Source organism: Miniopterus natalensis, chromosome 17 (assembly GCF_054644295.1).
Source record: "Miniopterus natalensis isolate mMinNat1 chromosome 17, mMinNat1.hap1, whole genome shotgun sequence".
In the NCBI taxonomy this organism is placed as follows: Eukaryota; Metazoa; Chordata; class Mammalia; order Chiroptera; family Miniopteridae; genus Miniopterus; species Miniopterus natalensis.
In genome coordinates, this window is record NC_142097.1 from 3,363,925 (window position 1) to 3,386,942 (window position 23,018).

The 23,018-nt window shown below is 39.3% G+C and overlaps 2 protein-coding genes across 20 annotated transcripts in view; one reads left to right on the top strand and one right to left on the bottom strand.

Annotated features, from left to right (window-relative positions):
* NCOR1 (nuclear receptor corepressor 1) overlaps nt 1–10,827 on the bottom strand; it is a 196,025-nt gene extending 185,198 nt beyond the window's left edge. For 17 of the 18 annotated variants that reach the window (XM_087825825.1, XM_087825823.1, XM_087825827.1 and 14 more), the window contains exon 1: nt 10,059–10,143. The gene's annotated coding sequence lies outside the window, so the exon portion shown is untranslated. Of the gene's footprint in view, nt 1–10,058; nt 10,144–10,670 lie in introns of those variants that run through there. The other variant, XM_087825811.1, reaches the window with a different exon arrangement.
* The window catches only part of PIGL (phosphatidylinositol glycan anchor biosynthesis class L), a 62,007-nt gene continuing 49,674 nt past the window's right edge, over nt 10,686–23,018 (top strand). For both annotated transcript variants that reach the window (XM_016196440.2, XM_016196441.2), the window contains exon 1: nt 10,686–11,359. In XM_016196440.2, coding sequence (XP_016051926.2) covers nt 11,125–11,359 — 235 coding nt within the window. In that variant the 5' untranslated portion in view covers nt 10,686–11,124. The remainder of the gene's footprint in view (nt 11,360–23,018) is intronic.

The following is a 23,018-nucleotide window of genomic DNA, read 5'->3' on the forward strand; positions in this document are numbered from 1 at the left end:
TATAAGAATGAATATAGCCCAGGCAGCGTGGCTCAGTGGTTGAGCATCAATCTATGAACCAGGAGGTCACTGGTTCGATTTCCAAGTCAGGGCACATGCCCAGGTTGCAGGCTCAATCCCCAGTAGGGGGCGTGCAGGAGGCAGCCAATCAATGACTCTCTCTCATCACTGATGTTTCTCTCTCTCTCTCCCCCTCTCTAAAATCAATAAAAACATATTTTAAAATATTTTTTTTAAAAAGAATGAATATGTATATTTCAAAGCCAAAATGGACAACTATCTGCCAATTTTCTCCTCCATTAACACAAAAGAGAACAGTGTGTTAAGATCAGAAAAACTTGAACTTTAGATGCTTGGCCAGAGTTAATAGATATGACAATACCTAAGGGGAATAACAAGTTACCATTTATTAAGCTTTTGTTATGTACCAGGCAAAGTGCTAAGAGCTTGGCCATGCATAAGTTCACCTAAAACACTAGTTCCATATTTTCCCTAATTAAGGTTTTAAAAAGGTTAAGTAACTTCCCCAAGGTAGTTTTTTTTAAACTCAGAGACAGTTATCTTAAAGATCATGTTCTGCTGCTTCCCCTTTGACCCACGACTAACAGAGACAGACTGCTAAAAGTTATGAAGCAAAATAAAACAAGAGTAGTAGCCTAGGCGGTGTTGCTCAGTGGTTGAGCTTCGGCCCATGAACCAAGAGGTCACTGGTTCCATTCCTGGTCAGGGCACATGTCTGGGTTGCAGGATTGATCCCCAGTAGGGAACGTGCAGGAGGCAGCTGATGGATGATGTTTCTCTCTCATCAATGTTTCTCTCTCTATCCCTCTCCCTTCCTCCCTAAAAAATCAATAAAAACATATATTTTTTTACAAAAACACACACAAAACTAATTAACAGTCTCAATTTCTAGGTATATACCAAAATAAAGTAGAAAAAAGCAATTAACTTAAAATAAAATTTATTGGAATTATATACAAAAAATAAAACCACCAGACACCTGTAAGGACAGGACCATCTTTGTTTTGTTCACATGGCCCCCCTAGCAGTGCTTAACTCAGATAACACCCATTCCAACTGCAAGTCCTCTTCTCCCCTCCACACCCCACCCTGCCCCAAGCCTCCCACACTTCTCCACCTCAGCTCCCCCACCCTCATCTCTTGCTCCTAACTGGACTTCCTAACTGGACTTCCCATTTCAACCCTTTCTCCACTCAAAAATCAAAATAGTCTTTTTAAACCATAAATAAGAACACATCATTCTTCTGCTTAAAACTCCTCAGGGTTTTCCATGCAACTTCAAATAAAATCCCAATACTCACTATGCCTACAAGCCCCACCAAACAGACCTGTTTCTCCCAATTGTTTAGTAGGTCCCAGCACAGAAGCTTCCTCACAGTTCTTTCACCCTGTGGGGCCCTTTCTTGCCTCAGCCTTTGTCCTTTACTCTCAGCCTGGAAGTTCTGCCTGGAGCGAATGTTCTTCCAGGCTTATTCACACGGCTGACGACTCCTCAAACTTGAGCCTCAGTTCAAATGCCATCTTTTCAGAAAGGCCTTTCCCAACCACACTATAAGGTAGGCTCCCACCAGTTACTCTCAATCACATCACCCTTTTTGTTCTTTACAGATTAATCATAATCTAATGAATTAGTTTGTTTTACTTGATTATATGTACATACCCTGTCTTCCCCATAGAATGTAAACTCTGTTTAATTTCCTACCATATTTGTTGAACAAAATAAATAAGGAATGTACAGAACTTAATTGAATTAAAATATGAAAATCTACTGAGAATATAAAAGTGTGTTAGAACAAAAGGATAGGAAGTACATAAAGGTGCCAATTTCCCCAAAATTAACCTTTAAATTCAATATTCCCAATCAATAGTCAGTAGTCCCCATAAAAATCTCATCAGGATTTCTTTTTGAACTCCACAGAACAATTCTAAAGTTCATCCAGAACAAACAGACCAGAGCTGTCAAAGGTTGAAAAAAACAGTAATGAACAGGTGATTAACCTTACCAGTATTACAATTACAAAACAATAATTTAAAGGATATGGTAATATACAACAAAAGATCAATAGAACATAATAGTTCCAAACACATTCAGAATAAATTCTAAAAGTTGCAGATCTAAAGGGTGGATTATTCACTAAATGGTACTGACATTTCTGGCTATTTGGTGGAGAAAACATGCACCCAGAAATAAATTCCAGATGTATCAAAAAATTAAAAGTTAAAAAAAAAAGAAAAATCATAAAAATATTAAATGAAAATCTGAGGACTTCTTTGTTTTAAAAATACAAAAAGGTATATGTATACGTTCAGCCAAGCCGGGGGTGGCTCAGTCATTGAGCATCAACCTAGGACCCAGGAGATAGCTGTTCAATTCCCGGTCAGGGCACATGCTCGGGGTTGTGGGCTCAATCCCCAGTCTGGGATGTGCAGGCCAATGCTCAGGAGGCAGCCGATCAGTGACAACTCTCTCATCACTGATGTTTCTATCTCTCTCTCTCTCTCCCTCTCCCTTCCTCTCTCTGAAATTAATAAAAGATATATTTTTTTAAAAAAGAATTGGGTTATATATTTTTTTAATAGGTTCAAGTCTTTCTCTCACTCATGTGCTTAGTCACTCAGTTCTCCTTCCTACAACTAATGTTACCAGTTTCTTGGGTTTCATTTCAGAAATATCCTATGATATACAAGAAATAGGTATGTCATTTTTCCTTTTTAAAACAAGCAGTAGTGCCCTGGTCAGTGTGACTCAGTGGTCAGAGCTTTGGCCCGCACATCAGGATCAAGGGCATGTACCTGGATTGCAGGTCCCATCCCCAACCTGTGTGGGAAGCAACTGATAGACTGAAAAACATCGATGTTTCTCTCTGTTTCTCCCCCCGCCTCCACTCTCTCTAAAAATCAATGGAAAAAGTATCCTGGGATGAAGATTAACAAAAAAATAAATAAAACAAACAGCAGCATACTCTACATAATATTCCTCACTTTGCATTTTCAATTTAATAGATAAGTAAATACTGTAAATGTTACACTAAAGAAGGTCTTTCTAGAGTAGAGCATTAAACCAGAAGCCATATACAGACTAATAATGAAAAAAATATATTTTATTAATTGATTTCAGAGAGAAGAGAGGGGGGAGAGAGATAGAAACATCAATGATGAGTCAATGATCAGCTGCCTCCTGCACACCCTCTGGGATCGAGCCCACAACCGGGGCATGTGCCCTGACCAGGAATGGAACCCTGCGCTACTGTTTATGGGTTGATGCCCAGCCACTGAGCCACGCTGGCCAGGCACAGCCAATATTTACTGATTATTTACTTACTATGTGAGGGGGGAATGTGCAACATATGAAAATGTAAATGCTTTAATATGTAAAGAACTCTTCAAATCAATCTGAAAAAGACCACTAACCTCATCAAACATAACCAAACAAAAATAAGCAATTTATAAAATAAATACAATTCCCTCTTTAAAAAAATGTTCAACATCAATAGTAATTCATAAAAGGCCAATTAGAATCATTTTTTTCCCCACTTCTTAAAGTGTCAAAAGGTTTTCATTTGTACTATCTGGAGCTGGCCAGGATTTAGGGCATACCAATATACTTGTGCCAAAATCAAATTTACATCATACATATAATAGCAACTCTACTTTAGGAATCTAACCTACAAAGCTGCTTGCACAAGTGTACAAAATAAATACACACACACGCGCACACAAATAATTCACTAGAGCTTTGTTTTTCTGACAAAACAAAACACAAGTGGCAATAAACTGATTAAACAAATTATGGTATTTTCATAAGTGGAATACTATGCAGCTACTAATGATAGAAATAGCTCTAAATATACCAACATGAAACCATAGTATACAAAAGAACAGTACAGTATGATCTCATAATACAGAAAATTACATACATACACAGAAAAGTATCTGAATGAACATGCTACACTTAGCAGATTACATGCAGGAAGTGCAACTTTCAATTTCTTTATATGCTTCTATATTGTACTTGTGTAAAAAAAAAAAAAGTATTACTTATAATAAGGAAAATTTTAAAATAACATATCCTCCTTCACTCATTAAAATGATTTTGTGTGAATATAGAATAACTTCTCCTTCCACCCTTCCCCTCCTGTTCAGTTTCCTCCTCCCTTCCCTTCTTTCTCTTCCCCTCATACAGACACAAAGACACACACACACAGTTAATGGACTATATATTACCTACATCTGCTATATTTACAGTGTATATTTTGGGCTATAACTCGTAGACAGCGCAAATTTTGGTTTCATTCCAAATACGTAAGTTATTATAAATCAAACTGAGTTAAAAAGAACTTTAATCAAGCCCGGCCAGCATGGCTCAGGGTTTGAGCATCGACCTATGTATGATCCAGGAGATCTCAGTTCAATTCCCAGTCAGGGCATATTCCCAGGTTGCAGACTCAATCCCCAGGAGGGCGCATGCAGGAGACAGCCGATCAATGACTCTCTCATCACTGATGTTTCTATCTCTCTCTCTCCCTCTCCCTTCCTCTCTCTGAAATCAATTAAAATATACATATTTAAAAGAACTTAATCAAAAGCAATACAAAGTAAAACATCTTTGAACAGAGGTTCAAAGACATAATGATTACTAGATTTTAAAAAATTTCAAAATTACACAAATCTATATATTATTCCAAAGGAAAGGAATGGCCCAAAACAAAAGAATGGGGGAGGAAGCAAATCTGTGACCCTAACAAATACAAGAATAAAATTTTCTTTAAAAATGCAACCTCAATTTGTTGTTTTGATATCAATTTAAACAAGTATACAGAAAAACAAACAAACAGGAAAACAGCTCAAGTTTTACTTCCTAAGCAGACACTGTGAGGGGTGGGAAAAATCAAAATAATTTGGAAATCTTGACTTTTCTCGTCCTTTTTGCTTGACCAACCTACTTAAAGATTTAATTTTTGATGTAAAACTTATCAGTACTATTCTTTCAAAAGGATTCTATAATAATCCTATAAACCAACTATTCCATATTACTAATTTACAATTTTTTCCTAGCACTGAAACTACCCTAAAAGTCCCTGCATATATAAATTAACACAGCCTGCTATCATATTATCTGGAAACACAAATAGTCTGAGATGAACCAATCCCATGTTTACTTTCTCTTTCTCCCCAAAATCCCAGTAAACTGACAAAAACACTTTTTTTAAGAAACGCTTTTATAATTCACTGATTACAGACATTTTATGTCTCTGACACTGGTAAACTCCTACCTGTTTCTTAATTTCCAAAAACTACTCACCATCAAGTGCCCACAGGTGTATCAATCAGCTTCTACAACAGCCAGACCAAGTAACTCTAGCAGCTAGGCTCTTTTTTATGAATTCGACAAATTTCTACTATACACTTCCTGGGTACAAAGTGTTACTCTGAGAGTGGGAGGAGACAAAGGATTAGAAATTACTGAGATATGAGCATGCCAACAATGGGCTTATGGTCTAGTGAGGACTAAATGAACATATACATAAATAACTGTGATGATATAGTAAAGGCATAAATAAAGCATTAAGAATTTTCAGATTGATAAATATACACTCTGGAGAAGTACGAGTAGGAGGGAGACTTACTAGATGAAGTGATATGTGATCGAACCCTCAAAAACTAGGCAGAATTAAATTTGGTAGAGTTTGGAAGAGTAGGATAGGGAAATATTATTCCAGAAAAAGGCACAGTATGAGAAATAACAACACTTCTTAATGCAACACAAAATAGGCATATTATTTAACAGCCCAAATGAATAAAGAAACGTGCCATACATCAGTATTCATGTGAGGCTATCAGTTTTAAAAGAATAATATAACTTTTCCTTTAAAATAAATTTTATGGCATGAGTACCTACAGAAAACTAGTAATAGCCTGGCCCGTGTGGCTCAGCTGGTTGGGCACACCAGAAGGTCATGGGTTCGATTCCAGTTGGAGCACACACCCAGGTTGCAGGTTCCATCCCTGGTCAGGATGTGTAAGGGAGGCAATCAATTGATGCTTCTCTCTCACATTGATGTTTGTCTCTGTTTCTGTCCCCTTAGGTGAGGATTAACAAATGAAAAAAATAATAAGTGAGATACCACTTCATACCCAGAAGGGTGGCTTAAATTGCTCCTATGATGTCCTTTAGTAGGTAAGGTCTACTCAGTGAAGTTTCGACTCACATGTCCTTTAGTAGGTAAGGTCTACTCAGTGAAGTTTCGACTCACAATATTTTCAACTTAGGATGGGTTTAGCAGGATGTAACCCCATTGAGGAGCATCTGTAGATAACCTACATGACTCTACATTCAATAAACTATTAGCATTTTGTTCTAACCAATTTAAATGTTTTTGAGATTATTTTTAAGTAAAAGTATTAACAGCACACACAGAAGAATGAAACTGAAGAACTCCACAGAAACATTTGCATGGCTTTGTATAGTCTCATCCTCAAATGCAAAGAGCACTTTTATGTTGTATTTGAAGACTATCCAAATAATATAATTTTTGACCACACTAGCTCCTAGCTCCTGGGGTAGAAAAATTGGTAGTAAAAATGTTCAAGGAAACCACTACCACAAGAATATCAAAATAAAAAACAGATGCTCTACATAGTTACTGCTACATAGCAGAAGCTTTTCATAGCTTTTGAATATTCCTAGTAAGTCCTGATAGAAAAAGAAACACAATATTTTCTTAACCACCTATCTAAACGTACTTTATGCATCCTCAAGCTGCAAAAGGATAAAATATCAGGCAATCTAAAGACTGAGTTACTTTTGCACATATTAACCTACTCAACACTTAGTAATGTGCTCTGTACACAAAAGGTACTCAACACGGGTTGCACAAGGCAATGAACTATATATGAATCTCTAATCAATAAGTCCACACAATAAATTATGGTCAACATTTACTACCCCTAGTAAAATACAAATCTGAAGTAAAAAAATAGCTGGGCCCTGGCTGGTGTGGCTCAGTGCATAGAAAGGTTGGGGGTTTGATTCCCAGGTACGGGGTGTGCAGGAGGCAGACAATCAATGTTTTGCTCTCACATGGATGTTTCTCTGTCTCCCTCTCTAAAAATCAATTTTTAAAAAAATCTTTTTTAAAAAAAAGAATAGATGGAAGTAACTAAGTATGGGAAACCTCTATCATTCCCAGGCATCAAATAAGGGTTTGAAATTGTAATTACAACAACACAAAGTAACGTTAAAACTGACCACACAAAAAAACACACAAACAAGTAACAAATTCAACCCCTGTGCCACAAGAATTTTTAAAACATCCAATTCCTATTTAGTCAGGGGCAGTAACCTCTTTCTATTCCCTTAGACTGTCAAATTAACAAATGACAACAGCCAATACAATACCTGTCCAATGTGAATGAATCAAAATTATACCTATTTTTGTGTGAAATTGCCAAAAAATATGTTTTTGGTGTGCGAGACAATTCTAGTCATTAGTTTATGTGTACCATGATGAAAAAGGTTGAAAAATCACTGACCTAACATCAATCCTGGACCTATTCAAAGCCCTTTACTTTCAATTGCATATAACATTGGCAAGAAAATCTCATCCTTCACCAATTTTTTTAAAAAAGCTTTAAAAAAAACCTGTTTTCCTAGCCTTGGAACAAACTTTCAATCATTTAAATTCAAAGAAACATACGTTAATTTCGTGCCTTTTTAAAAAAATTATGTGGGTAGGTCAAATACTTAAGTTTTACTATATAATTAAATTCAACATGACATCCAGTTAAATATAATATTCCTCAGAGGTCATGGAGAGATCACAGCTATATAGGCATGTTATACCAGAGGTACCAAGTATATTTGGATAAGTTGTAATGTGAATACATTTTTCTAACTAGAATGCAATATTTATTCATTTAACAAATATTGCACTGTCAATATCCTACACAGAAAATAAAATCCTAGCCCCAGCGTGGCTCAGTGGTTGAGCGTCAACCTATGAATCTGGAGGTTACAGTTCGATTCCCGGTCAGGGCATATGCCTGGGTTGCAGGCTCCATCCCCAGTCAGGGGCATGCAGGAGGCAGCCAATCGATGATTCTCTCATCATTGATGTTTCTCTCTCTCTATCCCTCTCCCTTCCTCTCTTTGAAATCAGTAATATATATAAAGGAAGAAAAGAAAATCCTACACAGTGCCTTAAACTTAAAGATAAAATCAGAGAAGGGCCTATCCTGCCATCAAGAGGAGATAAAACAGGTACATAAAAACCTAAATACAAGGCAGAAAGTATAAATGCCATGAGATGTGCAAATAAAGCATTTCACAAGTACAGAGGGAGCTGTTACTACCTCACAGAAATATATAACCCTTTCAATTTATTTAAAGTAATTTCATAACTATTAACTTACTTAGGCTCACAATAGCCAACCCTAGGAGAGTGTATGTTTTCCTGCTATCATACATACATGAGGAAACTGAAGCACAAAAAGGTTGACTATATTCCAAAATGGTCACAATGTTCATTAAAGGAAGAATCAGGACTCTTTGTACTATATTTTCTCTGGAGGAGTAATTCAACATATGGCACGCCTTTTGTAAAGGAAAAGAGTTTTATTTTAGTATTGCGAGTAATCACACCCTTATGTATGTACATGCATATTATTTACATATACTTGTTACCCTTTATTTCCAGTAAGAGGTGTGCTTAAAACAAGGCAAAGCAACTGTGTACTATAAATATTAAAATAAATAAATAAACTTCCACTGGATATTAACAAAATAAGAAAATAAGGACAGTATTTCTTTTTCCAACAATTTGTGGTTATTTCTTCTGTAATTTTTACCCATTTAGACATAAGATTCTAAAATTGGTCTGCTCCCGAGCCCAGGCAAATTGGTTCACCCAATAAATATATTTATGAAAAGGTACATGAAAACATTTTTGAAAAACCATTAAAAATCAAATAATGCCATCAACTCTTAAGTTATCCAAGGAGCAATTACATGTGACCAGTAGCAGCAGCTACTGATCAAAATGTTGAACGAATGAATGACCATTTGTTGGTATTTTTAAATCCCAGGCCTGTCGCTTTTTGCACCATGTTCCGCCTCCCATCGTTACCTCGCCAGGGTGCACACAAGGAATGTAAATTTCAATATAGTTGGGATGTGATTAGGGAAGCAAATCTGATGCCCCGAAGATTAGAAGGTTAGTATACTAACCCCGAAGATTAGAACGGCGCACACCACACTCCTCACCAAGGTTAACTCTGTTGCAGCGGCCCTGGGGCAGACATCAGTCAAAGAAAACGGACACTTATGTTTCAAGCGCTGTTTCAGGAACATCACTTGTTCCCACCCACACCTTTGATACACGACTATACCTCGCCCAGTTTATTCGAAGAATTCAATTTCCTCTCCATTAAGACGAGTTTCTCAATTACAGTTTCTCAAACCCCTCTTCTCCCCAAAAAGAGAACTCACCGACTTCGCACATCAAAACCACTATACAAGGCAGAAGGTACAGATTCCCGATCTTTGCCGTCTCCACCACTACCCACCCTTCGCCATTACACTCCAGAGTGATTTGGTTTGAAAGGCGAACTACTTTGCACTTCACGCACTTGTCCATCACTGTCACCCTCCCTAAATCCTTCAACACTCCCAGACGGCCGTCACCTCCGCCTCAGAGTCAGTTCAGGGGCCACCCGCGCCCACGCCGCGCGGGGTCCCTCGGCCCCTCGGTCTCCGCACGCCCCCTCCCCACAGCGCACCTTCTGCCTCCCCGGCCTGGCCGCAGCCCATTCTTCCTCCAAACTCCATAAGCCCCTCCAGTCGCCCAGCCCGAGCTCCCCGCCGCGCCCGACTCGCCCTGGGCAGCCGAGGAGAAGAGGCCGGGCGGCTGGGGCGGGTCCCAACCTGCCAGGCCCGGGACGCCCCTCGCCCCGCAGTGAAGCAGCCCCCGCGGCCGGTGCCCCAAGAGCCCTAGGAAGCCCCCGAACGAGCGGGGGCCCGGAGGCCGGGGCCTACTCACCGGGAGCTGGTGCGGCGTGCTAGCCGGCGCGCCTCCGGGCCTGAGGAGCGGGACGCGGCCCCCGCGCGGGCCCCACCTCGGGGCCTCGCTCGGCGCGGCGAGCTGGGCGCTCAGTCCAGCCACCGCCGCCGCGGCTGCTGCTTCGCCACCTTGGCCGCCATCTTGACTCAACCCCGCTCCCTCCCCTAGCCCCGGCGGCCGCCGCTAAGGCGACTCGGGCGCCGACTCCTCCTCCTTCCGGAAGGTTGGAGGACCGACTCCCTCCGCTGGCGGAGCCCGCTCCTGCTTCGGCCGAGCTTCCCGGGTCGCCCCAGGCTTGGTCCCCTCAGGTCCCTCCCCTCAACCTGAGGCAGGCCGGGGCAGCACCATGCCCGACCGGGACCAGCGCGCCGGCGGCGCGCACGGGGTGGGGCGCCCACCACGAGCCGGCCGACTCCCTCGCACTAGGGGCCTCCCCCGAGCGTGGGAAAGGGAAAGGACGCGAGGCTGCGCCTCTGGTCCCGCGGCCCCACCGCGGCGCGGCGGGACCGCGGCGGCCTCCTGCAGCCCGGGCTGCGGGGACGGCAGCCGGTCCCCACATGCTGGGAGCTGGCGGGGTGCATGTCGACCTACCCAGGGCTCCGGCTGTGATTCGCACCAAGGCCTCACTGAAATGCAGGCGAAGCCGATTTGTCCATGATGTCAATCTAAAGTCGCTCCTCAGAGGAGCCTGTGGCCCTTGCGACTACAAAGTGCGCTCTCTGCCTCACTCTTAGAGTGGAATGACTGGACCGTGTAAGGATGAGGGTAGAAAACTGACAGGAAGGGGTTCGGTTCAGCTCCCGAACCGAGCTGTCACAGACCTCGTCAATGCTACGTGAACGAGAGAGAACTCGATAAAGAAGCGTTGGGAGGCGTCGGTGTAAAACCACAACAGGAACCCGACGTTTAAAGCCTCACGCCGTTGGAGCAGGCTGGCAGGCCCCACCTCAAGTCGGAACGCACTTTCAGCGGAGTGCAGTTTTCCCGCCGGAGTCGGGGTCAACTGCACCTTTCCCTATTGCGCAGGCGCAGTGCCACTAACAGCATGGAAGCCGTGGGTGTGCTGTGTTTGGCTGTGGTAGTCCTAGCACCCGGCATCTTCTGGGTTTGGCACTTCTTGGAACGGATGAAGAGTCAGGTGCAAGCTGGCCTGTTGGAAAGAGGAAGCCGGACCCTCCTAGTGATCGCGCACCCCGACGATGAAGCCATGTTCTTTGCTCCCACATTGCTAGGCTTGGCCCGCCTGAGGCACCACGTGTTCCTGCTCTGCTTCTCTGCAGGTAGGAGGCTGCATGCGAGGCGTTGGGACCTGGGACTGTGAAGGATATTTAAGTGCTCACGTATCTCAGTCGCCTTTTTGCCAGAGGATTCTCTGTTGTAGAGAGCTAACTGAACAATACACCGAAGGCCCCTTTTCTGGGCGCTTCACAGAGAATCGGTGGCTCCAGCCTAGGGACTGTATCGGCCGGCTTTCCAGGTTGGTTGGAGGACGTCCTCAGCATTCGTACTCTACTCTCTGCTAGCAGGATTACGCACAACTGCTCACATTTGATTCCATTCAATACCTACATGTCCTTTGGGAAATGCGACTGTACTCATTCTGTATCATTATTCTGCGGAGCCTTTTTATTTGCAGAAGGACCAAGAATAATGATCCTACCATAGTACACCAAACAGAATCTAGGTTGTATCATGCCTGCTAAACCCTGAAAGTTTTACTTCTAGCGGTAGCAAAGGACCTTCCTCCTGCTTTTAAAATATATTTTGTCCTAAAAAGATGCACATGTCAAATTGAAGAGATAGAATCATATCATTAAACTACAACATACTTTTATAGGTAATTTTATAGTTCAACACCACCCAACTTTCAGTGAAGCGGTCTTTCAAAGAATGGGTCCTCCTTTACCTTACAGAAAACATGAAATAAGACAATGATACTGGATTATGGTAATAATTGCACAAGTGTATAAATGAAGTGATTGAACTGTACATGTACATGGGTGATTTTTTTTTTTTAAGATAAGGATTCTTTTTAAAAATATTTTTATTGATTTTTAGAGAGAGAGGATGGGAGGAGAGAGAGAGAAACATCAATGTGAGAGTAGAATATCAATTGGCTGCCTCCTGCATGCCCAGTACTGGGGATCAAGCCTGCAACCCCAGCAAGTGCTCTGACTGGAATCGAACCCGGGACCTCTTGGTGCATGGGACAACACTCAACCAACTAAGCCACACTGGCTGAGTGAGAGTGAACTTTTGTGGTATGTAAAATTTTACCTCAATAAAGCTGTTTTTAACAAATGGCCATGACCTCTTTTTCCCATTTCGTTATGTGTCATTCCAGTTCTTTTCTATACCGATTTTTCACAGAAATAACATTTAATACAATTTTATATTTTTCACTGAACGTTACTTTTCATTCACTTAACAAATATTTATTAAAAATTTATGTGCACTGCACATTTAGAATGGCCAAAATCTGGAACACTAACAATACCAAATGCTGGTGAGGATGTAGAGCAACAGGAACTCTCATTAAGGAGAGGAATGCAAGATGGTTCAGGCACTTTGGAAGGCAGTTAGTTTGGCAGTTTCTTAGAAAACTAAGCATACTCTTACCCAACCATCCAGCAATTACCCTACTTGGTATTTATTTACCCAAAGGAGTTGAAAACATGTCTACAAAAAAACCTGCACACAGGTGTTTATAGCAGCTTATTCATAATTGCCAAAACCTGGAAGCAATTAAGATGTTCTTCAGTAGGTGAATGGATAAATAAATTAGTACATCCAGGCAATGTTTTATTAGTGCTAAAGAGAAATAAGCTATCAAGCCATGAAAAGGCAGGGAGGAACCCTAAATGCATATTATTAAATGAAAGAAGCCAATCTGAAAAGGCTACAGACCGTATTCCAACTACATGATGTTCTGGAAAATGCAAAACTATGGAGACAGTAAAAGGATCATTGTTTTCCATGGGTTGAGCTGGGAGGAAGGATGAATCAGTAGGTGGAGCACAGAGGATTTTTAAGGACAGTGAAAATACTGTATGATATTTTAATAACAGATATATGTCATTATACAGTGTCCAAACCCATACAATGTATGACACCAGGAGTAAACTCTAATGTAAACTATGGGCTTTGGGTGATAATGGTGTAGGTTCATCAGTTGTTACAAATCTGCTGGGAAATGCTGATGATGGGGAAGACTATGTATATGTGAGAATGGGGGTAAATGGGAAGGAAAGTCTGTGTACCTTCCCTTCAATTTTGCTAGGAACCTAACACTGCTTTTTTAAAAAAATAAAGTTTTAATTAAAAAAAAATTTTTTTTTAATATATGCTAAGCCTTATTCTATGTCCTAGGAATAAATAGTGAAAATAAGCTAGATAAGGACTATGTCCTTGTGAAATGTATAATTTAAACATTTACCCATATTAATAAGAACTGATGTATAGCCTTTTAAATGGGCTCACCTTAGTTTATTCATCTCTCATTGTATGTATATTGAGGGGGTTTTTCTCCAGTTTATCTCCATTGCAAATAACAGCAAACATCTGTATGTATTCCATAGTATTTCATTAGGACTAATTTCTAAATTTGACTGTTTTAAGGCTTTTCATGCAAATTGCATTCCCAAAAGCATACCAACTTATATTCTCACTGACTGGTAATGAGAAATCTCTGTCTTTGTTTTTCTTTTTATTGAATTTATTGGGGTGACACTGGTTAACAAAATCATACATATTTCAGGTGCACAATTCCACAACATATCTATACATTATATTGTGTGTTCATAACCCTGAGTCAAGTCTCCTTCCATCACCATTTATCCTCCATATACCCTCCTCTACCTCCCTACCCCCCTCCCCACAATCACCACACTGTTGTCCATATCCTTGACTGTTTTCTCCTTTTTTCTTCTTTTTTTTTTTTTTTGATAATCCTCACCTGAGGATATATATTCTTCCATTGCTTTTTCAGAGAGTGGAAGGGAGGGGGAGGGGGAGAGAGAAACATCAGTTGGTTGCCTCCCACATGTGCCCTGACCAGGGCAGGGGATCGAGCCTGCAAATGAGGTCCGTGCCCTTGACTGGAATTGAACCTGAGACCCTTCAGTCCAAAGGCCAATGCTCTAACCACTGAGCCACACCAGCTAGGGCCCATTTTAAGTTTTTTGTGTTTTTTTTTTAAACATATCTCTATTGATTTCAGAGAGAGGAAAGGACGGGGAGAGAGAGATAGAAACATCAATGATGAGGGAGTCATTGAACGGCTGCAGCCCGCAACCTGGGCATGTGCCCAGACCAGGAATCGAACCCCGATCTCCTGGATCCTAGGTCAATGCTCAACCGCTGAGCCACGCCCGGCCGGGCTCATTTTAAGTTTTTTGAGGTAACTCCATTCTGCTTTCAACAATGGCTGTACCAATCTGCTTTCATACCAACAACAGTGCACAAGGGTTCCCTTTTCTCCACATCCTCACCAACTTTGTTGTTTGTTGATTTATTGATGGCAGCCATTCTGACAGGTATGAGGTGATATCTCAGTGTGGTTTTAATTTGCATTTCTCTGATGATTAGTGACATCCAGCATCTTTTTTATTATTATTGATTTCAGAGAGAGGAAGGGAGAGGGAAAGAGAGATAGAAACATCAATGATGAGAGAGTCGTTGATCAGCTGCCTCCTGCACACCCCCTACTGGGGATGGAGCCTGCAACCTGTGCATGCACCCTGACTGGGAATCAAACCATGACCTCCTGGTTCATAGGTCAATGCTCAACCACTGAGCAATGCTGGCCAGGCCAAGCATCTTTTCACTTATCCATGCCCGTCTATATGTCCTCTTTGGAGAAGTGTCTATTCAGGTCCTTTGCCCATTTTTCAATTTGTTTGTTTTTTTGGTGTTGAGTTTTATAAGTTCTTTATAAATTTTGGATATTAACCCCTTATCAGATGTATCATTGGCGAATATGTTCTCCCATTCAGTAGGTTGTCTCTTCATTTTGTTGATGGTTTCCTTTGCTGTGCAAAAGCTTTTTAGTTTGATAGAGTCCCATTTGTTTAATTTTTCTTTTGTTGTCCTTGCCAGAGCAGTTATATGAGAAGAAATAGTGCTGCTAGAAATGTCCAAGATTTTACTGCCTATGTTTTATTTAAGGATTTTTATAATTTCCAGTCTAACATTTAAGTCTTTAATCCATTTTGAGTTTATACTTGTGTATGATCCAAGGAGATGGTCTAGTTTCATTTTTTTGCATGTATCTGTCCAGTATTCCCAACATCATTTATTGAATAGACTACTTTTTACCGCATGGTATGTTTTTGCCTCATGTGTCAGATATTAATTGACTATAAAGGCATGTGTTTATTTCTGGGCTCTCCCTTCTGTTCCATTGATCTATATTTCTGTTTTTATGCCAGTACCACACTGTTTTGATTACTATGGGCTTGTAGTATAGTTTGATATCAGGTAGCATGATTCTTCCAACTTTGTTCTTCTTTCTCAAGAACGCTGTTGCTATTCGCTGTCTTTTGTGGTTCCATATACATTTTTGGAATTTTTGTTCTAGTTCTGTGGAATACACCATAGTGTATTGATAGCAGTTGCATTGAATCTATAGATTGCTTTGGGGAGTATGGACATTTTAATGATGTCACTTCTTCCTCTCCATGAACATGGTATATGCTTCCACTTATTTGTATCTTCTTCAGTTTCTTTCTTCAGTGTCTTAAAATTTTACAAGTATAGGTGTTTTACATTCTTGGTTAAATTTATTCCTAGGTATTTTATTCTTTTTGAAGCAGTTGTGAATGGGATTGTTTTCTTAGTTTCCCTTTCTGATAGTTCATTATTGGTGTATAAATATGCAACTGATTTCTGGATATTTATTTTGTATCCTGCTACTTTACTAAATTTATTTATTAGTTCTGGTATTTTTTTGCTGCTATCTTTAGAGTTCTCTGTATACAGTATCATGTCATGAGAATCTCTGTCTTTACATATATATAATACCCTCTCTAGCATTGACTAGTATTTTAAAAATAACATTTCTTGATTTGATTAACATTTATCTCCCCTCAAAATCTTTTGTTGCCTTAAGATTAAACCATTTTTCATAGTTCTTGAGAATTTGTATATAACACTTCTCAGTTTTTGCTATTAAGGATGTCAGTTGCAATAGATGCAGTTAAAGGCCTCATTTTTTTTGCTTTTCATTTTATAAGTGTTTTATACTACAACTATAATTATAGGAGTCAAATTATAAGCTAATTTGTTTCAAGATCTGCAAGAGAAGTCTGTTTTCTTTACAAAGTATTACAGGTGCTTTGGATTATTTGTTGTTTTTGTTAATCCTCATCCAAGGATATTTTCTCCACTGATTTTTAGAGAGACTGGAAGGGAGGGGGGAAGAGAGAGAGAGAGAGAAACATCAGTGTGAGAGATACATTGATGGGTTGCATTCTGCATGCACTCCTACTTGGGCCGGGGATCTATCCTGCAACCCAGGAATCAAACCCAAGACCCTTTGGTGCTGACTTGATGTTCTAACCACTGAGTGCCCCAGCCAGGGCAGTGCATTGGATTCTTTTATAAATTTCTCCTTAGTTTTCAATAGGTTGGAACCAAAAATCAAAATTGTTTCAAATAAAAAAATATAAAGTATGCCCTTGCATGTATTAAACACTAAGTATCCGTATTGTGGTCTTTTATTACTTCCTCTGAAGCAACTTGCTATTTAGGTTGTTTTCTTTTTTAATTTTTAAAATTACTTTCAAATTCCCAATTCATTTAAAAACGGGTGTATTAAACATTGCCCACACTACCGACTTATTCTAACATGAAAAATGGGAAGCTAATAACTTGTGATACAATATAATGAAAACTGTAATGGTGTGATAGAGAAAATACTATGGACACAAAATGAAGAAAAGCATGGATTCTCTTTTCAGGGGATTGGATTAAGGAACCTTCTCCAAGAGGTTTTCTTTTGAGCTGGTCTTTAAAAATAGGACAAGGTATATAGGAAATGAGGCAGGTCATTATAGGCAATAGAAAAAATATCAGTAAGTCTTGGGCTTGTATAAGTAATTCATTCTAACTACATGTCCAGTTTTAAGGGGTAAGGAGATGCAGGAAAAAATATTTTGTTATTAGTCGCTCATTTAATCTCAGCAATCCTATGACAGGCATTATTATATATATAAAACATTATAAACATACAGAATTTGTTATTCCCGTTTTACAGAAATTGGGAAATGAATCATGAAGAAGTTAAAGTAACTTGACCACAGTGATCAGCTAGAATTTAGAGGAGCCAGGACCCTGTGGCTCTTCCCGGTTCTAAACTGTTCCAGTATAAAAGCAATCAATCTGCACCCATCTGTCTTTCACATTGCCTTGTATGCTATGTCAGTTGAAATAACTATTTTGATTTCCAGTGTATGATCTCAGAAACACTAGTTCATCAAGTTGCTATTTTTTTTTTTTTAATATTTTGGCCTGACTAGTTTGGAGAAATTAGCCAGATGTGTTATCTCCCATTTAAAGATTCAAATTCCTTGTTAGAATATTAACATCTTTGAGAGTCTTGCTGTAAAAAAAATCCTATTTAATTTTATTTAGTCTAGCATTTCTCCCAATTTATGTACCCTGTTAATATACAAATGGGAGAAAGCTATCATAGATAGTAGGGTGTTATTGGATACATTTGGTGCAGAGTTAACACAACCAGTTCTGTGTTTGGGAAAGCTCATTCTGGTCGCAACTGGAGAATGGTTTGGAAGCAAAGACTGGAATTAGGGAAACAAGTTTAGCTCATCCTTTCCTGTCAAGACTGCACTGCCAACTCTAATGTATCAAGTTTTCATGGCTTTCCGATCTATGTACTGTTCCTTTAGTCAATTTGGCATCCCTGTGCCAATATCATGCTGTCTTAATTACTGTAGATTTTATGGCAATAATATCTGGTTTGGCCAGCTCCCTGATATGTTGTTCTTCAGGGTGTATTTGCGGTTTTTTACCTTTTTTCCTCCAAATAAATATTAGAGTTAGTTTGATCATGTTGAAGGAAAAACCTTGCTGGCATTTTCATTGCAATCTCACTAACTATTGATCATTATAGGGAAAATTGACTTATTTCCAATATAAAGTCTTTCCATCTATGATTTTATGGTATGTCCCATCATTTGTATTGGCTTCCTTTAATGTGTTTTTTAATGTCTATTAATAGTTTTATAATAAAGGTCTCACATATGTATTATTGAAATTATTTGTCCTTTAATCTGTTTCTCATGTCCAGGGGTTCTTTTTGCAAATTCTCTTTCTTTATATATTAAACATATCTGCTCCAATAATTCTAATTTCTGTAGTCTGTGTGTCTAATTCTACTCTTCCAGTAACTCATTCTGAGTTACTTGTTTCCATGTGTATTGTGTGATTTTTTTTCACTATAAGTACATGTTTCTTGAAACCATATTTGTGATAATGTTTTTGTGATTTATGTTTGCTTCACCCAGACAGCAATGACACTACAAAAATTTTAGATTGAGGTTTTTTTCAGTCCACGGAGGTAGTGTAAATTCAGGGTCCAAACACAAGTGCATTAATTGTCTGATTCTGTATAAGAAATTATCTTGAAACTAGTGGCTTACAACAGTAATAAACTTTATCTCTCATGGTTTCAGAGTACAGTTGTCTCTGCCCCAGGATGTTTAGTACTTTAGCTGGAGGATCCAAAGGCTGGGGACTAGAATCACCTGACTTAGCCAGAGATACTGGCCAGAACATCCACATAGAGTCCACATATAGTAAATCTACATAGCTTGGGCTTCCTCACAACCTAGTGGCTGCATCTCTGGGCAAGTATCCAAAGAGGCAGCCACGTTACCTTTTATGGTCTACCCTTGGACATCATGCAGTATCACTTCCACTGAATTCTGTTTGTCGAGACAGTCGCAAGTCACATCCAGGTTCAAGAAGAGAAACAGACTTCAGCACTTCATAGGGAGCAGTAAGGTTCTAGAAGTGCATGTGGGACTAGAAATACTGCCGTAGCTATTTTTGGAAAATACAATGTGCCACACCAAGTAAAGGCCAGTGTATAGTTAACAGTCCTTAGGAGATTACATTTCCCTTCCACTAGAAACAAGTCTGAGACAGACATACCCCACCATCTCTGTTTAGAGTAGGGGGGCTTCTGGTTCATCCACTGTAAGTATTGCCTTTTGAAGGTCCTGTCTCTGTGTGGAAGTCTCCTTATTTGTGCCCAAGCTGCTTCTCCTGCCCTGACTAGGCCACCAGGCATGGGCAGATACTCAGACTTCAGCTCCACCCTAATGCCTGGTTTGTGCTTAACTGTGTTGAAGACCTTCAGAGATATCCCTTCCTTTCCTGCTAATTCAGCCATGCATTCTGAAACATGTTTGCTTTGTATTTCACATGTTCAGATGTTCTATGCTAAGAGGGTTTTTCCAGACATCTGATTCCTATTTCCTAAAACAACTTATTTTTATTATTTTTAATCATAAATAATTCTTCAAAGTTTTCCTTGTTGAGAGATATTTAGATGCAGCCTCAAAAGTATTAGTCTCATCTATCTCTTTTCTTTCTACCCAAAACAGTTGGGATTTCGGGAAAAAAATCAAGTATTGACTGTGTTCTATTAAGAATGGAATAAATTCCATGTTTAAGGGAGCTATAAAACCACAACATGACTCAAAGGTTACATATTTTGTAAATATATATATAAATACTTAGGCACTTTTCTCTAAGGTTTAGGTTGATAGGATTTCCATATGATAATGCCAACCGAGACATACATAGGGATCCATTGATTAACTGCCTATTTGTAAATGTTGATGCTGATGGTAGGCTGTTTATAAGAATATTATGTATTTCTAAGTATATGTTTACTTACCTCTTTTATAATTAAGCTTAGAATTTATGTCAGGTAATCTTATCATATCTCCTATTTTGAACCTAATGTAGTATATAAGTATTTATAAAAATGTTTATGTCATGCTGAGTATTTATTTACTTAATTGAAGAATGTTATACTCTTTTCAGAGCTTTTACTTAGTGAGTTAAGAGTTTTAAGTGCAAAAATAAAGGACTTGCTTAAACTATGAGAAGCCGTAAAAGAAATGCTAATAAACATTAGGGAAGAGATCATGTCAGAGACCAAAGAAGAATTCCACAATGACAAAGATTGTCTGTGAACAGTGAAAAAAGGAAAGAACAAGTGTGAAAAAGAAAGAAAATGCAGCCTGGCTGGTGTGGCTCAGTTGGTTGTGCGTCATGTCCTGTGCGCCCAGAGGTCGCCAGTTCCATTCCCAGTCAGGGCACATGCCTGGGTTGCTGGCTCCATCCCCAGTAGAGGCGTGCAGGAGGCAACTGATCGGTGGTTCTCTCTCATCAATGTTTCTCTCCCTCTCCCTTCCTCTCTCTCTAAAATCAATAAAGACATTTTTTTTAAAAAGAAAGAAAATGCAATAGGACTAATCTAATAGAAGTGTAGATGAGATTAATCAACAACATGTATTGAAGTTTGAAGAGTTTAGGATTGGAAATACTTGTTAAAAGTGCTCGTTGCAGTGAGCTGAACACTGTTCTCATGCAGTGCATATGTCTCATTGCATCTGATGCAGATATGCCTGTCATGTTCAGAAAAAGACAGTTTCCAATATGTTTGGCCTCAATAATTATCCATAGTCACAGATCAGAGAAACTAACAAAAATTAGCATTTCCATTAGTAAAGGTCAATATTAACGCACTCCTTTTGAGAATAATGAAAAAATACACACATACATGCGGGTATGTTGGTTGATAATAGCATGTGGCATTGTTTCTTGATCTTGGCTGCATAGGTACATGCTCAGTATTTTTTTAATGATTTTTTAAAATATGTTTTTTTCATTGATTTTGAGAGAGAGAGGAAGGGAGAGGGATAGAGAGATAGAAACATCAAAGAGAGAAAGACATCGATCAGCTGCCGCCTACACGCCTCCTATTGGGGATCCAGCCTGAAACCCAACCATGTGCCCTGACTGGGAATCGAACTGGGGACCTCTTGGTTCATGGGTTGGTGCTCAACCACTGAACCACACTGACCGGGCTTTAATGATCTTTTAAAAAATTATTTTGCCAATTTTAAAGGCATGATTTCTGTTTTACAGTGACAATTCATAAGTGAAATATTTTTATTCATTGCAAATATAATTTTTAAAATATTTTCATTGTGGTAAAATATACATTAAAAAATTTACTGTTTTAATTGTTCTTAAGTATTCAGTTCAGTGAGTGGAGATAAGAATATTCACGATATTGTAGAACCAGCTCCACTATCTATTTCCAGAGCTTTTTCATCATCCCAAACAGAATTCTATTTATTAATTAGTAACTCCCATTCCTTCCTCTCCCCAACCCCTGGCAACCAATATTGTAGTTTCTATATCTTCTAACGACTTCATACTAGTGGAATCATACAATTGTCCTCTTATATCCAGCTTATTTTAATTAACATGTTTTCAAAGTTTATCCATGTTGTATAATATATCAGAACTTTATGCCTTTTTAAGGTGAATGATGCCCCATTATATGTCTACACACATTTGCTTATCCATTCGTCTGTTTATGGACACTTGGATTGTTTCCATTTTTCAGCTATTGTGAGTAATGCTGCTCTGAATGTGGGTGTACAAGTATCTGTTTGAGTCCCTGTTTACAGTTCTTTTGTGTATATACCTAGGAGTAGAATTGCTGAGTTATATGATAATTCTGTGTTTAATTTTTTGAGGAATCACCAACTTTTCCACAGCATCTCTGCCATTTTATGTTCCCACCATCAGTGCCTGAGCGTTCTAATTTCTCCACATCATCACCTACACTGCTAATTTAACACTTGTTTATTTTATTTTTGTTTTTTAATACTGTAGCTATCCTAGTGGGTATGAAATGATATCCCATTGTGGTTTTGATATGCATTTCCCTAACGACTAATGATATTGAGCATATTTTCATGGGCTTATTGGTCATCTGTCCATCTTTGGAAAAATGTCTATTTGGGTAATTTACCCCCTTTTTTATTCTAGTTTCATTTTTAAATCATGATTTCTCCAGCTGGGTTCTGTGGACACATTCTAAAGCAAGTGGGTCTAGCTCTTTTGGTTTGAGCTTCCATTGGGGAACCCAGGCGTTTGGGCTCCAACAGCACTGCCTCCTTTTATCTCTCTAGCCGTGGGTTGGTAGTGACTTCTTGCTGTCACTAATCTTTGAGTCACTTCACTGTTCCGTGTTTGACTCTCAAATCCTTCATCAGTTATGTATCAAGTTATTTTCATTACGTTATTAAACTGATGTAAATATTTGATATGGTTTCTGTTTCCCTGGGCAGACCCTTCCTGGTATAGAACCTAAACTCTCTCCTTTTAGAGTTGAGAAAATGTTGACCTTATTTTTTTTCCAGATACATTTTAGAATTAATTTGGTTGTGTTCAGTGAAAGCCTTGCTGGCAGTCCTGAAACTGGGAACTTCATGAATTTCTTCAGATTCATGAAGTTAGTCGAAGGCCAGGTATTGGGACCATAAAGCCGTGATTCTTAATCCGTTTCTCCTTCTGATAAATTAAAACTTCCAAGGTAGGGAACTGGGTAACTAAAGGAGTGGGAGAGAGGCGTTTTTTTTTTCACTATTATAGTTTTATTCCTTATGATTTTTTTTTAAAATCCTAACCCAAGGGTATTTTCCCTATTGCTTTTCAGAGAGAGTGAAAGGGAGGGAGAGAGAGAGAAACATCGATGTGAGAGAGACATCGATTGGTCGCCTCCCGCACAAGTCCTGACGGGGGTTGGGGATCGAGCCTGCAACCCAAGTGTGTGCCCTTGGCCGGAACTGAACCCTGGACCCTCACTCTGCAGACTGACGCTCTAGC